This window comes from Desmodus rotundus, chromosome 1 (assembly GCF_022682495.2).
Source record: "Desmodus rotundus isolate HL8 chromosome 1, HLdesRot8A.1, whole genome shotgun sequence".
Taxonomy (NCBI): domain Eukaryota; kingdom Metazoa; phylum Chordata; class Mammalia; order Chiroptera; family Phyllostomidae; genus Desmodus; species Desmodus rotundus.
Window position 1 is genome coordinate 128548897 of NC_071387.1, and position 17464 is coordinate 128566360.

Below are 17464 nucleotides of genomic sequence, written 5' to 3' on the forward strand. Positions count from 1 at the left end.
TAGGTAATGCAACTATCCATTCCTTTACATAATGGGGAAGTTAACCAAATATCTCCACTATTGCAGAAGTCAACCAAACTGGCTGAATAATAATCAACCATTTCAAACAATAAATACTTCCTACCTATTCCTTACATTCTAAAACACAAAACATGCTTTACCCAGGTGAAGAGCAGTTTTTTTCCATAATACTCCAAAGACAATTTCTATGAAATATATTTTATATAAATGTAAAGAAATAAATGAATGGTTTAAACCTAATATACATATACAGATTCTGTGAAATAAAGATATTTGATACATGGCCCTGACTGGTTTGGCTCAGCTGGTTGTGCACTGTCCAGCAAAGAAAAAGGTCACTGGCTGTATTCCCAGTCAGGGCACATGTCTGAGTTGTGGGTTCTATCCCTGTGGGGTGCTTACCAGGGCAACATACGCTTCTCACATTGATGCTTCTCGGCCTCTCCTCCCTCCCTTCCCCTCTTTCTAAAAATACATACATAAAATTGTTTTTAAAAAAATATCTGATAGACAAATACAGTACCTCTGATTCTGTACTGGCAAGCTGCTGCTCTCGCCTCTCTAAATCAATTAGGGTTTTTTGAAGTTTTCCTTCCAGAATAGTATACTCAGCCACCTAAAATATAATAAATTACCTTAAATCTTTTCCCCAAACTCAAAACACACACAATTTCAAAAATATATACACAAGACACTATCATTAACATTCTTCCTTTCCTCCTTAAATTTCTATACAAGATAGTACCTTTTTCTTTACTAGTAATTCTCTCTCTCGGTCCCTTTTCTTCCATTCCTCTGCAAGAGCTTGCATATGAGCCAGTTCTTTCTGCTTTAGCTACAAAAGGAAGAAAAATAAAGCCAGGAAAAAACCTAAATATTTCAAGTAAACAAATCAGTTGTTTTCAGTTAAAAATTAAGCGATCACTGCCCTGGCCGGTGTGGCTCAGCTGGTTGGAGCATTGTCCTGTAAACCAAAAGGCTGAGGGTTCGGCCCCTGGTTGGGAGTGTATAAGTGGCAAAGACTGATGTTTCTCTCCCTCTCCCTCTCCCTCCCTTCTCCTCTCTCTAAAATTAATAAGCTTGTCCTCGGGTGAAGATAAAAAAAAATTAAGTGATCATTGATATGTTTCTTTCAGGTGCTCTACTTTCTTCTTTTTTTTTTTTAAAGGATGCCCGAGGCAAGTGTTAATAATACCCATATAATTCAGGAGAGTACACGCTAAGTTCTGTTCCCTAACTCCCATGTTTAAAGACTCACGGTTCCAAGTTCCAGCAGGGTACACTAAATGAGGAGCTGAAATTTGAAGAAATCCCCATGTTTTTAACCTCTGAACTCTAACCTTCAGTCCTAATTTTGCCTAAGACAAAGTTTAGGGGAAATGTGAATGGCTTCTGCCAGTCCGTCACATTTAGAATATTTTGTTCTCAGTTTTTCTTTAGGAGTAAGGTATTCCTGACTCACAGAGGGACTAGATAGGGGTCCCATGGAACACAGCATATTTCTCCTTTGCCATAGTAGGCTTCACCAGGCAGAGAAAAAAAAAAAAGTTTTAAAGTAACATTTAAAAAGTAACCTGATTTTCAAAGATGTCTTCTTGCATCTCTTTCCACATTTCTAGCTCAAGGGCTGCTTTGTATTCTAAGGTTTCTCGAGGCTCTGCCTGGATTTCTGAAGGACAAGGTACGGGAGGAAGAGAAGATGGCTTCTGTTGTACAGCAGCTACACCCTAACATAGGAATGAAAAAGCACATTGAAACAAATACACTCACTCACATAACATTAGATCCATTTTAAAGAGTGACTTGACAACGTTTAATGATAGGTACCTGAGATGAATCAGAGACAAAAATCTCACGTGTTTTTACTAGTCCATAATCTTCTAGAGTCATTGTGTAAGAAAGACTTATTATCCTGTTATTTGACCTACAAATGAAACAAAAATATATTAAAATTCATGGAAACATTTTTATATTTCTCCTCTTATGTTCCCAATGCTATAGCATTGAGTTGGTAACATTTCCTGCATCTGGCACTCGCTGCTGAAACTGCAGCAGTTCCTGGAAGCTTCAAAAACTCCCACATACGTGATTTTATTGGATCACAAACACCCTATTAAGTACACACCTCTGTTTACTATAAAAAGACCTACAAGAACTGTAGGTTACTTGAAAAAAACAAAGTATAAAATACAGGAGAAGTTTTAACTATCACTGCCCACAAGTTATTACTGCTAAAATTTCTTTCTTTCTTCTCTTTGTTTTATCTGTAGGTATATGTAATATGTACATACACATAACACTGTTTTGTCCTTTTTTTTCTATTTACATCGAGATCATTGTCTTATGTCATAACTATTAATTTAAAAATGTAATTTCAATACCTGTAAAATATACTAAAGAATTTATGTAGTAAATAAACTTAATTCCTCTATTCTTGAATATATATAGGATTTTCTGAGTTGTTATTATTATTATTATTTTACTTTTCCTGGGATGAATACACTTGTACATAAATCTTCTGCTAGGCATGAGCACTGACTCAGGATAATTTCGAGAAGTAGAATAACTATGTTTTTATGAGTATGGTTATCTCTCTGTAGCACAGAACTGCATGTAGCATTTATCATTAATTAAATAAAAACAACACAAAATGTTAGAGGAAAATAGAATCTGAGCAAACACAAACAAAAACAAAAACATGGCTTAGTCTAAATCAAATATATTCCAAAAACCCTTGGTTAGATAAAACTTAAGTCAACGTATCACACACAATTAGAACTTAATCAACTTTTAGATTTTCTTCCAATCGCATATATTTTAGAAGAAACTTAAAAAGTATACTGAAGCACTACGACCTCTGAGGTTTTTCACTTAGGTAAATCTAAAACTTCTCAGTCTAGAGCAGGGCAATAAAAGTTAGTATTTATAACAAACAGCATTAAAATAACTTCAAATTGTAAGGATTTGATTATTTTCATTGTATTCTACATATGATGATAAAAAGTGCTAATTTTTAAAAGAGATTTTCAAGAGCAGGAGTTAAAAGAATTTTCAGTTACCCAGAGTATCTGATTTTCAAAACACCTGTTCCCAGATCTTCCGAGTGAATGAAAGTTTTACTAAATCATCACTCTCTGGAAGTGGCTACTGAGGGGAAAGAGTAAGGGAAGGAATTTCAGTAAAACTTTTTAGATCTCAGCTTTTTACTGAGCCTAATTTCCTTATACTTTCTTACTATGCCTTAAATAGAAAGACACGTCATATATAATGCCAAACAATTTAAATTTCTACTGTTAAGTTTTAAAGATCACTCAACAAATACATTATTTTGTCTGAAATATGTGAACTCCAGCTTTTCACTCTGGCAATGAATTTCAGGGCCAGAAACACATTTTTTTTAAAGGGCAAACATTTGTAACATTCTCAGACTTCAGTAATGACGTAAAAGTTGAAATATTTTTTAAGAAAAGTCATTGCCAATGCAAAATAATGTAAGAATACATGGTAAATTTGACCTTGAATTACTAAATAAAAAGATCCTGAATTTACAATTGCCAGGCTAAACGGAGGGGAAGGAAATACTCAACAGTCCGAGCAAATATTACGGTATTATATAAGAATAAATTCTTCACGTTGTGAGGGTATAATGGGTATTAGAAAGCTAACGAACAACCAGGATATAGTTCCCACAGGTCAAACAAAGATCAGAAAAAAGATGCTATGACGAGATAAGGTTATAGCTCATCAGAATAGATCAGAATAGAAAGAAAAGACATTTGCAAAGTGCATTACCCTTGTGCTGCTGTAATAGGCACACTTTCACTGTGAGTTTGACGCCAGCACTGTTCACCATTAGAACCTAAAAAGCGAGTTTTCTCTGAAGACAAGATGTTAGAAAGCTGGATTCTGGCGATTCCCAGAAGCAAATCTTTACTCATTTTATCCTTGTGCCATAATTCAATCAGCAATGGGATCCTGAGGAAGAAAGAAACATATTCATACCTATCAAACTCTGAACTAAATCTTTTTTGGACTAAAATCTTTGGATTCCATTAATGTAGTCAAAGATGTATTTGTTACCTGGAATGTGAAAGCTCAATTCCATAGGTAACAGAAAATTCCATTACATCTTCTACACCTCTTTCCTTGCAATAAAGAAACCCTTCAAACACTATTATTCCCACAAATGGTTAAGTTTCAGTTACCTCTCATTCTTCTTTTTAAAATATTATAAAAATTTGAATTTTGATACTATGATAAAGTAAAATGACATTTCACAGATCTCATTTTTCTTCACAAATCTATTTAAGGTAATTGAATTAACACTTCCATTTTACATTGATAAAAATGGAAAAAGAAAATAATATACTACAGTCATTCAGTGAATCAGTAATAAAAACTAAATAGTTCATACTCATCTCCGCTTATATTAGGAAAAGGCAAGACTACTTATCAAAGTTTCTTTACTACTCATAGACTGTTTCAAGTTAGTTCTAATATCTAAACTTAGGCAAATAAGATATGAAGATCTGAAAAGAGCCTTCATAACCACATAAAACTTTGTAGCAAAGGGATGTCACAGACCTTATTAGTGTATTTGTTTCTAGATTCTCAAACGCATAAACTGCTATGGATTTAAACCTACAGGAATCCCTCTTGTTTATAGAACAGACTTTTCAAGAGGTGACTCGAGAAGATGTTAATAGTATCACATACACAGTGTAGTATATACATTACCTTAAGAAGGTATCTTGCAGCTGATGAGGCATAGTCGCAAAATCGAATGCACAGTAAGACTGGGGAAGAAAAACTTCCATGTTTTTCCGAACTTCTACAGGAGGATTAGTCATAATAGGAGCTGCACTTCCAAAGAATGGATATGAGTACCTAGAATTTCAGAAAAACAAAATCTTAAGAGTTTACAGAATTTATAGTCTGTTAAAAAAACGACAGTATGGAAAAACATGGGACTTCTGGCCACGATGGAGGCATAGGTGGATATACCGTGCCTCCTCACACAACCAAAAGAAGGACAGTAACAAATTTAAAAACAAAAGGCCAGAACTGCCAGAAAATAGAACTATATGGAAGTCTGAGAACCAAGGAGTCAAAGAAGAAACGTTCATCTAGACTGGTAGGAGGGGCAGAGACAGGCAGTTGGAGCAGAGTGGACTCGAGGCAAGGCAGCAGCTGGACGACCGGGCAGGCCCATATTTGTGTGCAGATAAACTGGGAGGAACTACTAGGGAATGTGACGGACTAAGCAACTGAGGGTTGCAGTGCAGCGGCGGGGGGTGGGGGCTGGGGGGCGGGGGGCAGTGGGCAGAGTGGAGATAAAGCCTCAAAACCTCTGAGTGAAAAAACCTGTAGGGGTTGAGGCAGCAGGAAAGTCCCAGCCTCACAGGACAGATTGTTGGAGAGACCCACAGGGTCCTAAAATGTACACAAACCCACTCACCCAGGAATCCGCACCAAAAGGGCCCAGTTTGCTTGTGGGTAGCAGGGGAAGTGACTGAAAGCCAGCTGAGAGCCCAGCAAGTGGCACTGTTCCCTCTTGGACCCCTCATCCACATACAGAGCCACAACACAGTAGTATGGGTTTCCCCCTCCCTGGCAAACACCTAAGGCTCCACTCCTTACTATGTAACAGGTGTGCTGAGACAAAAAACAATATGGCCCAAATGAAAGAACACATCAAACCTCCAAAAATACAACTAAGTGATGAAGAGATAGCCAACCTATCAGATGCACAGTTCGAAACACTGGTAATCAGGATGCTCACAGAAATGGTTGAGTACAGACCCAAAATAGAGGAAGAAGTGAAGGCTATGCAAAAGGAAATAAAGGAAAATGTACAGGGAACTAACAGTAACAGGAAGGAAACAGGGACTCAAATCAACGATTTGGACCAGAAGGAAGAAGGAAACATTCAACCAGAACAGAATGAACAAATAAGAATTCAAAAAAAATAAGAGGCTGAGGAACCCCCTGGACAACTTTAAATGTTCCAACATCTAAGTCATAGGGGTGCCAGAAGGAGAAGAGGAACCAGCAAGAAATTAAAAACTTAGCTGAAAAACGTAACGGAGAACTTCCCCAATCTGGCAAAGGAAATAGACTTCCAGGAAGTCCAGGAAGCTCAGAGAGTCCCAAACAAGTTGGACCCAAGGAAGCACATACCAAGGCACATCATAATTACATTAGCCAAGATGAAAGATAAGGAGAGAATCTTAAAAGCAGCAAGAGGAAAGGAGACAGCTACCTACCATAAGACTGTCAGCTGATTTCTCAAAAGAAACCTTGAATGCAAGAAGGGGCTGGGAAGAAGTATTTGAAGTCATGAAAGGCAAGGACCTACATCCAAGATTACTCTATCCAGCAAAACTATCATTTAGAATGGAAGGGCAGACAGAATGCTTCCCAGATAAAGTCAAGTCAAAAGAGTTCATCACCAAGCCCTTATATAAAATGTTAAAGGGACTTATCTAAGAAAAAGAAGAAGATCAAAAGTATGAACAGTAAAATGAGGACAACTCACAACTATCAACAACTGAACCTAAAAAACAAAAACAAAACAAAAACTAAGCAAACAACAGGAACAGAATCACAGAAATTGAGATCACATAGGGGGTTATCACTGGGGAGGGGGAAGGAGGAGAATGGGGGAAAAGGTACAGGGAATAAGCAGCATTAATGATAGGTACAAAATAGACAGAGGGAGGGTAAGAATAGTATAGGAAATGGAGAAGCCAAGGAACTTTTATGTGCGACCCATGGACATTAACTAAGGTGGGGGAATGCTGGTGGGAGGGGGTGTACAGGGTGAAGGGGAATGAAGGGTAGAAAAAAAAAGGGAAAACTATAATAGCATAATAAAAAAGTACAATATGAATATTATGAGCAAACAGAATTTTTAAATAAGTGATAAAAATACATTATTGTTTACTCTTTTCACCAACTTTAAAATATACAAATATTTTGTGTTGATATAAAATAATAGAAATTATACAGAAAATGCACCATTTGCATAGTACTACTTCCCAAGTTGCTTTACAGGTAATCCATCAATTGTCCTCTGTAGAAGAATGACAATTCTGGGGTCTTGAAGGCAATAACACCAAATAAGGAAGAGATAGTAATTTTGATGCAATCCACATAAGACAAAGAGTTAGGAATGAAAACAACTCACTAAATAAAAACTGAGTTCCCATTTGGTAAAGAGTTGCTTAAGGGTTCCAGTCCTCTCGTTTTCATCTTTGAACTCCCAGGGACAAGTAAGCAGTTTCCGCCACATAGTAACACTCGAGGAAATCTTGCTGAATTTAATTTCAAAACCTTTTTTCCTTTATACAATCATGTCTTGATCTTTTATGAGCTAAAGAGCCCTTAATCAACTCCAAAAGGGTGCTTTTATGGTACCGTCTTTAAACAGAGAATCAAGGATGAAAGCAACTCAGATATACTACAGGTGAATCAAAGAGTGACACAACACTTTTTCTTCCTTTCATCATAAAAACCAAACCAGATAAAACGGAAGAATGCCTGACTTGAAGTTCTTTTTGTATTTAAAGCCAAATACAAAGATATTACAATGCTCACTTAAATTTCATGGTGTATCTTATTATTCATTATGAAAACTAGAATTTAAAGCCACTACTAAAAGTTGCTTTCCTCATAAGAATCCTATGCATTCATTCCTTCTCAATATAATTATACATCCATTGAAATCAGGGAACCTCAGAGAGTTCATACCCTAGAAATTCACTACCCCACTATAGGTTGTTGAGATTAAAAAACAACACACAAACTTTTTCAAATACCACTGCTACCTTACAAATCCCATTACATAGTTGCAAACCACAATTTCGTACCAATGCAGGGCGTAACATACAATTTATCAACACAGAAAATACTAAACGGCCAGCATTTTTAATAACAACTTAAAATGAACCTTAGACAGGACCAGTAGTCCTTTTTTAAAAATTTCAGTCTTTCCCCTTTTCTTTGCCAAGTGAACTACTAGCCTCCCTCACATACTAACTTCTGAATCTGTCCTTCACTAGGTTGAACTCTTTGTTTATAGGACACATACAGTGTAGTGTATGTACCCCGTGGACCCCTGATACCCGGCACACTTCTGGCATAGTGCAGGCACGTCACGATTAGACAAACAGCCTCTACGGCAAAAAGGAAACACAAAAGCTAGGATTAATGCTTTCCAAGTGGTTTGTATAAGGCTTCCTCTTCACGGCATCTAATTTTACATCATCCCTGTTTCTACGCTTCTGGCCACGTTCTCTTTAGATATTCTAAGATCAGATTCCCTAGGACAACAGGAGAGCGACCTCAATACAGGAATAGAGGGAGAAAAGATACCCCCCGCCACAAAAAAAACCTGAGGTAAAGAATAATAATTCTATTTCTAAAAACAATTTTTAAGAGATGTTACGCAAACTCGGAGGAAAACTGTAGCTGTGAGAGGAAACTTTTCTAGCCTCAATATTCAAGTAAAAACAACATTTTAGCAATGACTCTCTGCCTCCAACACGAGGTAAAATGCAGAACTTAAGCTGCGATGGAAAGACTTCCATTCTATGAATTCACAATCACACTGTGCTGGGTCCCTTCGATTCTGTCCATTACTCACATCAAAGCTCGGGGGATTTTGGAAACAACGTCATAAGAAATCAAAGAATTGAAACATTAGATCTAAGTATGAGTTGATTTATGCCTCTGAAAAGCAAATATGCTTCAAATAACAGCAGGAAGCCATGTGCAGCCACTGACATTCCCGGGAATGGCGATCCGAGGTGACAGGAAAATTTACTCCCTTCAATCACATAAAGGCCAACAACCTCATTGCAAATGCTGCTGCTTGCTCCAAAGGAATTTATGAGAAGAAACCAAATACTCCAGACTAAAACACATTATTGTATTATATTTAATTTCTATCTCAGCCACAAGTCTATGAAAATATAATATTACTAAAAACAAACTAGTGTATAAAGCCATTTAACTGAAGGAAATACATATTTCAATTTTTTATACTGGAAAGTGTGGACACATTCCAGTTACAGTTCATTAAATTTGGTTTTTAGAGTCACAGCTGTAAAATGTAGGTTTAGGGAATATAACCTCCCATTATAATACAGGTTTTACAGAAAAATCAGATACCTTCCATTATTTTGACCTGTGGCACCATTTCCAGAACCACATTTTAAGTTCAAGAGTCACATTTTAAATAGGACCATTAATACATTATTATCAATACTTACAATTATTTCACTGGGACAGTTAAGACTGTTACCTCTCCTATCACCAACGCCAGCCTGGCTTACCCTCTTTTAGTACACTAATTCAGTAAGTACTGTAACTTCTTTGGTGACATTTCTCTCTCTGCAACTTCCCAAAAAGAGTGAAGGCATTTCTCCTCAGAAAATACTACTTTGAAACAAAATCACAACACACCTTAACATACAGTTGATTGGAAATCCAACTTCCAAGTCATGGACACTCCTCAAGTCTAGTGAGAAGCAGAAATGATGCGACGTCGCGGGAACAGCGATCTTCTGTCCCGAGGCTGTTTCTGCAGCATTGGATGTAGTCACCGGCTGGGCCAGCGACACGGGCACAGAAGGACTGATGGCTGAAGCAAATGTAACAATGTTTCCTTAAATAATTCATTTGCTAAGTTTTTCTTAAGTTATCCAAATACTTTAAAGATATCTCCTTTACCTTCAAGTAAGGAATTTCACCATTTGGTTTTATAAACATATGAACTGAGGCATAAACATCTTAAAAGTGACTCATCTCAAACTGTGCAAACTTTCATTCCCATTATAGAACTGTGCATAAGAAAGAGCTTACTCTTAGCATGTACTGCAAAAACGGAAGCCCACAGTACTGGGACAGTTATGTGTGACAGCTGCCTGATTCCCAAAGGCAGCTGATCAGAACTTAGCATTAAGGGTTCTATTTTATACTTAGTGCAAGTATAATTACAGTACTTTTTGAAAAGCAGTTTTGGTTAATTTAGGGACATATGACATAGTCTAATGAAAAGCGAAAACTTGAAAAAACAGACCTATCTGGCGTAACCCTGTTACAGACCAGAGATGTTCAGTGCGGGTCTGTCCTACAGCAGCTCAGTGACAAAGCTGCAATCGCACCCACATTCCTAACTCCTCGTGACCACTACTCCAGTTACTTACACTTCTAAATGTAACAGTAGACCCGTATCTGATGGATGGAAAACCTTCTAAAGCCAGATAAATATGCATTCACAGACTCCCTCTTTGGGATCAAAAATGATTATTATGAGTTTACTATAAGAAACAGTAATCCCTCTAAAACTCCAATGTATTCAAGATAGTCAAGAATTTACTAATTAAAACTCTCTGAAAGAACCAGAATTTATAAAAACATTGTGTATTTACTCTTCAAATGTTTAAACTTCAGTCACCTTCAAAGTACTCTTCATGTGATGCAATACCCCTATCAAGACGTTTTTGTACTGCCCAGAATGGTTTTTGAACTCATCCATTTTGATGCCTTATAGTGCTCCTGCCATTTTTTGTTTCACCTCTTCCACATCAGCAAAAGGTTTCCCTTTGAGGACTTTTTTCATTCACAGGGAAACAAAAAACAGTTGCTGGGGATGAGACTGGGTGAGTAAGGAAGGTGGGGCATGAGGGTCATGCTATTTTTTATCAAAAACTGCTGGGCACTCAGTGCAGTATGAGCAGGTACACTTGCAAATCACCCAATGAAATGGTCAAACACCATTTTTATTGTTTTTGTTGAAAGAATAAAAAAAATTCACTGAGGCCAAGTGTAGCGTCTTACAACGGCAGCTGGTCTATACACTGATACAGATGAGTTCCTAGAATGCTCACTGAGTGGGGAAGCTGGTACCACAAGGGGCCCACCCTCCAGAAGATAATTCCAGGGGATTTTGGGGGGTCCTCCACTAGATGAGTGTTCTAGGAACCCTTGCATATTCTCTTTTTTGTTGTTTAATTTAATCTTTATTATATTTTTTCTCCTATATTCTTTAATTTCTTTTGAACAGGCTACTATTTCTAGTACAAAACTAAAAGAAAAACATTCTTACCGTTTTGCAAGTATATAATGAAATTAAATGGAATACAATTACTTTAAATTGATTTTTTTTACACTGCTGCACATTATTGGTTCTTTCAAAAACTCAATTTTTACTTAGATCCCATGAAAAGTCTCAGTCATTTATCAGACAGCTGCAAAGGCTGTACCTGAAAGATCTGCTGAAACAAGATCTTACCCTTTGGGTTCGGCTTTGCGTCCTTATCGTACTGTAAGCTTTCCACTTCACTTTCTGTTGCATCGTCTTTGGTTGGAGGTGACTGGTCGTGAGGTATAACAGGGGACACACTTGGTGATTTTGGCTCAGTGAGTTTCTCCTTTATGGGGGTTAAAACTCTCTTCTTTGAATGCTGTGGCTCATGTTCATTCTGGGTTTTTAACTCAATTAAAGACTAAAAACAATTTTTAAATAAAGTATAATTTGCAAAGAACTTTCCTTCACAATTAAGCAAAAAACTTGACGTTGACTTTTTAAAATATAAGCTTCCTTTCCCAGTCTGGATATTCCTAGTCTATTTTTCTTCATAATTTGCAAATTTTCTTATAGCATCTAGGACCAGAAAAAGGAAGATGAACAGGAAGGAAATATATCCAGAGCTATGTACCAAAATGTATCCTAATGGGTCAGAGGGAACATTGGATAAAAGAAGTCAGGTATAGGTATCCCTGGGAATGGTTATTCATACCAAGGCCTACACTCCTTCAAAAAAATACACAGCCCAGATGTCTAGTATGATTTTCTTCCTCTCTTCTGGTCTACTACCCTCTAAAAATATATACATATGTATTTCTTAAACTCTCACTTCAGTTTTTCTATCTTTAATTCATAAACTATACAAAGATCAATTCTTTAAAAGAACACGATGCTGAAGTTGATTTGGGGATACAGTATGTACAAGAACAAACCATGCACGTTCAAATAAGTGCCCATCTCCACTGCCTAAAGAGAGCGTAGGGACTATAAAGCACTAATGAACCAAGGACCTTATCTTAGCTCAGGTGAATCAACCCCCAAAAAACCCATTAATGCAGATTCCCAGAAACTAGGTCTAAAAAATGTTGTCTTTTGCTGGAGCTCCTTTTCTGCCAGTCACTGACTATGAGCTGAGGGTGGGGGAATAGTTTCCACTACATGGGAGGACCGCACCCAAAAGCTTTGAATAGTCACTTAAAAACCGGAGCAGTGAAAGCCACAGCGCTTTTCAGAAATGTCTTTTCAGAAAGGAGGTACCATATGATGTAGGCTACTGATTAAGAGTAGTAAATAATAAACTTTCTCATGCTAGGTAACTCTTCTGAAGTTGAGCTTCTGTGAGAATCACGAGTGAAACCGGAGAGGCTGCAGTGGGGGAGGAGGGTCACTACTTGCCTGTGTGTCTATGCCTTCCCTCTGCAGAGCCACGGACACGCCCAGAGTTGGGGCCAGCTCCACAGGAATGGGTGCAAGCTTTTGTTTGGCTCGGTTCGGAGGGTCAAGGGTAAAAGCGCCCTCAACTGTGACTGGGTGCTGGTTGATTTCTGTACTACCCTTTTTCAGTAATCCAGTCAAGGGTATTTCTGTACTTCCAAGTGACTGGTCTCCACAGCAGAGATGGATCTAATAGGAAAGGGAAAATCAAGACAGGGTTTTATATTTTCTTGTTTCTCCTAAACACAAACTTTAAAAGTTATAAAACTTAACAAGAACTTGTGTTCCATAGAAGGCAAGTATAATGCAGGTTATCTTACTGATCTGCAGTGACTAAGTAATAGATTCTGATGTGATTGTTAAACACTGTTGATCAGGCACAACATTTACCAAGAACTCGATAATAAAGCTATTACTTCTTTTTCATTTTTTCTTTCAGTACTGTATAGACATATGGTATACCCTTTTTTTCCTGTCTCTTTGGTTACTACGGTTACTTTAATATTTTACTATGCTATTTTACGTATGCACATTATACCATGTGCTTGAATTTAAATAGAAAACAAATATTTGAACAGTTCTTTTCCATTTCCAGTTCAATCCTAACTTAAACACATTTCTAAAAAAATAAGTAAGTCAGTAGACCCAGCTATATTTGGAAATTAAAGAACCTCAAATAATTGTGTTTCATTTTCTTTTCTTGCTTTTCAGACTTCATTTATTAAAAAAGTGCTTAACAGTAAAAGGTAAAGGAGAATACCCCTGGGATGGAATGTACTGTTCATCACTGATAGCTAATCAAAACTTCGACAATCCCACCTTTTACAACAACAACAACAACAAGGAAATTCCAAGCAGGTGCGTGTTATATAACTGTTCTTTTCCCTTACGATGTTGAAGCCATGGCAAGCTTAGCATTCATAGAAACAATAAGCAATCACAACATGAAAATATTTTTAGTTCTAACATCAGCAATATCTGTAACTTAGTCTTAATGTTATTAGATGTCATGATTATAATGGGCTGGAGAAAAGGAATTTTTATGACTTAAATGTTCTTGAGAATCAAACAAGTCAGTACTTTACGTAAGAACTGATATATCAAATATAGAATAAAATTAAATGCGGCTTTTCTCTGCATCTTATCATTTCATAGAGCCTTTCGCTTTCTAAATATCTTGGATTTAGCACAACCACCTCTAAAATTTAGTTCTACTAAAATGCCTCAATGCTTCTTCTCACCTCCCAGGCAAAACACAAGCCTGATCAATTGATTATAAATAAATGACTATCAAATCCTACAGATGACTATCCTATTTTAGGTTAACTTAAAGCAATTGTAATACAAATAGAACAGTAATTTTCTCTAGGTAAGGTTCACTTTTAGAGTCCAGTCCGTGTCGAAATTAGTTTATGAAAACACCCATTCAAGGGCAGGTTTTAGAAAGTTATGTTATCTCTTTGCTGTTTTTTAAAAAAATATTTATTTATTCATTAGAGACAGGGGAAGGGAGGAAGAAAGAAAGGGAGAGAAACATGGATATAAGAGAGAAACATCAATTGGTTGGTTGCCTCTCGCACCCTCCCTGGCATGGGGACTGAACCCGGAACCCAAGCATGCTCCCTGAATGGGAATCACACTGGCGACCCTTTGCTTTGTGGGTGATGTCCAAACAACTGAGCCTGCCCAGTCGGGGCTCTCTTGCCTTATTAGCAAAGGGGAATATAAATTCTGAACTCTGAAGTGGGATCTATGTGCTTGCAGCTACCTCCACCAACAGTAACGAAATCTTCCCTGTGCTCACAGCTTTCAATGCAAGTATAATTTTTTATTCCAAAGGACTGATAACTGACATATCTCTTTTCACAATTAACTAGGAAGGAGGTGTATCTCTTAAAATTCCGAAGTAACTATTATGCCATGACTTTACAAATCAGGGTAACTTCTAAAAAATTAAAAGATGTGGCAGAAAAATGACCTCCACTATTAAGATGGTTTCGGTACCTCTCCAATAGTTAAAAGAATCATTTCTAATAAAAAAACAATTTTCTGCAGTACTTACCTGTAGTTTAGACTGAAGAGCTAGGTAAACACGAAGAATTTCTATACTGCTTCGTATTCGAACAGATGCTCTCTCTGGCTCAAAGTTTGGGTTGATCAAATCATTGAAGGGTTCATTTGTAACATCATTTCCCAGTAAAGAATAGTAAAAGAAGAACTCAGGCTGTCTTTCTGGAAGTTTCATGGTACATGGAATTAACTAAACATTTAAAAATAATGAAAAAAAGAGAGTATTACTTTGTAAACCATTAAACATGCTTAGTATGTTTGATGAACTCCAAAAATATTTGCAAAACTGTTAATCATTTTTTAATTTCAAGTCTTAAAAATCACTCAAAATGTCTAAATCTCTGCCAAATTACATTCAAATTACTAGTTTGATTTTTATAAGTTTATCTTAGAAGAGCACAGAGACAAAAATAATTTTATAGATTTATATTGCTTTTAAAGTTTATATTTCATTCACCTGATCCACGAATACATAAAAGTTCATTAGGAAGAAAATGGCCAAGTGTTTTACAATTGAGTTTTCCTTATTTCCACATATCCTATTTAATCTTTTCCTTACTCTGCCATCCTCTTCATAAATGAGAGAAGGTTGTTAAAAAATCTTAATCCAGGCTATTTAATGTAACACCTTAGTCCAGACTTTTGATAAAAAAGTGTTTAAGCCACTCTATCAAAATTTGGAGACCTGTAAATGAGCAGTTGTTGAAGGGTACCTTCTGTACTAGGAGTGATCTTAAAGTTGGTAGTTTTACAGCCACATATGACAAAGACATTTGATTCTTGTCCCATAAAACATAAAATATCTTTAACAGACCTTTAATGTCCACTAGAAAATTGTTAAAAATAACAATAAACTATAAACAACTGATGTGTTCATCATCAGGAGATAGCTGAAATATATGAGGTCTGTCCGGAAAAATTCCAGCCACTGTTAATATATCGAGAACGATTTGTGCGACATCGATGTAACCTGGCAGCCAATGAAAGTGGACTGGAATGTGCATGTGTGAACAATGACGACTTCACTGTACCAGTCAGTGGGGGTGCAGATGTCATTAAATGAGAATGTGTACTGTGTGGCCATTGCATTCAAAATGACTGAGTGAGTAGAACAACAAATCTGCATCAAATTTTGCGTTAAGTGGGAACATTCCTCCGCAGAATCTATTCAGATGATTCAGAAGGCCACAGCTATGGGCAACTGGTGACTGGCAGTTTCTTCACAATGATGCAACAGCTCATGCATCACTTTTCATGCAGAGTTTTTTGGGAAAACATCAAATCACCCAGGTGATTCAGTTCCCTTACACCCCAGATTTAGTGCTCTGTGGCTTCTGGCAATTCCCAAAACTAAAATCACCTTTGAAAGGGAAGAGATTTCAGACTAATACAATATGGCAGCTGATGATGACTGGGAGAACTGTGGGAAGTCCCAAGGTGCCTACTTTGAAAGGGACTGAGGCGTCATTGTCCTATGTGCAATGTTTCTTGTATCTTGTATCTTCTTCAGCAAATGTCTCTATTTTTCCAAAGTACACGGCTGGATACTTTCTGGACAGGCCTCATATTAAGTGATCATACAATGTGTCTGCTAAATGACAATATAATGACATGAAGTTATCTGAGATATGATGTTGGGTAAAATGTTATAAGACAGTTTGCATAGTTCATATAAAATTGCTGTAACCACTTAGATTAAAACAGATTAAATGAATTTAATTCATATCCTGAGCACATAGTAAATATCTAATAGTTATTTTTTTTATGTAAAGTATAAAGTAAAATAGGTGGTCAAGATAGCAGAACAGATAAACCTTTGCCCACCTCTTCCCATGACCATATAAAATTATAGAACCACCACCATTAAGAACCATGCAAAGACTAACTGAACAGAATTCCTATAGCTAAGGATATAAAGAAGCCATGTTGAGACTGGTGGGAGGGGCAGACATGTGGAATAGGCAGGTCCTACACCCAGAGTGCAGCAATTTAGAATCAGGAGAAATATCTCTGCTGCAGAAGTCCCCACTGAGGAGCAAGGGGTCCCAGCCTTACACTGGGCTCCCAAGCTCAGGACACGAGTGCTGGGAAGAAAAGTCCCCATAACACTTGGCTGTGAAAACAAGAGAGAACTGTGTCTGAGAAAGACAATGGGTTGCTTAAAACCTAGGCGCTGCAAATCTTAAAAGGTTTGAGCACAGATTCACTTAGAAACTCACTTGCTTGGAGCTGCAGCACATGGGCAGCAGCTCAAAGATCCTAAGGGGCATATGGGGAGGAACTAAAATGACTAGCTTCAGGGCGAGGGCTACGGGGCAGGGGTGCAGGCAGCTCTCTCTTGAGGACCTAAGTGCTGGTGGACACCATCGTTCCTTTGCTGAGCCTTCCCCTCCCCAACCCCCTCAGCTAGCAGACACCAAATCTAATCTTTGCATTAACCTGGCTAACAGTGTTTGCCAGTTCCTGGTGACTTCCTGAGACCCTGCTCCACCCTACTCCCAGGCCTGACCCAAACCACTTTCCTCAGCTTTTCCACACCAGTGGCTTGCCTTGGCTCACACTGCACTTTCCTAAAACCTCTCAAAGGTCCACAAATCCCAAACAAGCAGCAGCTGACCTCCACAAGACCGGTGCCTCTTGCTAAGCAGCCCCCAATCCCAGGACTAGTGGCAGCCAGTCTCACTTCGCAGCATAACCTCTCCCAGGAGCCTTGAAGTCCAACATAGGTGGCAACCAACTGCAGATCAAGTTGTATCTCCTACCAAGTGGCCTTGGGCCAGGTATAGGCAGAAGTTGACCTTGGCTTGTACCAGAGCCCCTCCCAAGAAGACTCAGAGCCAACAC

General features: G+C 37.7%; 1 protein-coding gene across 8 annotated transcripts in view; it reads right to left on the reverse strand.

Moving 5' to 3' along the window:
* CEP120 (centrosomal protein 120) overlaps positions 1–17464 on the reverse strand; it is a 75387-nt gene that overhangs the window by 28811 nt on the left and 29112 nt on the right. For 7 of the 8 annotated variants that reach the window (XM_045204473.2, XM_053910713.2, XM_053910706.2 and 4 more), the window contains 10 exons: positions 14613–14810; positions 12512–12739; positions 11321–11534; positions 9490–9667; positions 4759–4908; positions 3814–3996; positions 1849–1945; positions 1596–1748; positions 767–856; positions 545–637 (listed from right to left, as the gene is read on the reverse strand). In XM_045204473.2, the coding sequence (XP_045060408.2) occupies positions 545–637; positions 767–856; positions 1596–1748; positions 1849–1945; positions 3814–3996; positions 4759–4908; positions 9490–9667; positions 11321–11534; positions 12512–12739; positions 14613–14810 (1584 nt within the window). The remainder of the gene's footprint in view (positions 1–544; positions 638–766; positions 857–1595; positions 1749–1848; positions 1946–3813; positions 3997–4758; positions 4909–9489; positions 9668–11320; positions 11535–12511; positions 12740–14612; positions 14811–17464) is intronic. The other variant, XM_053910716.2, reaches the window with a different exon arrangement.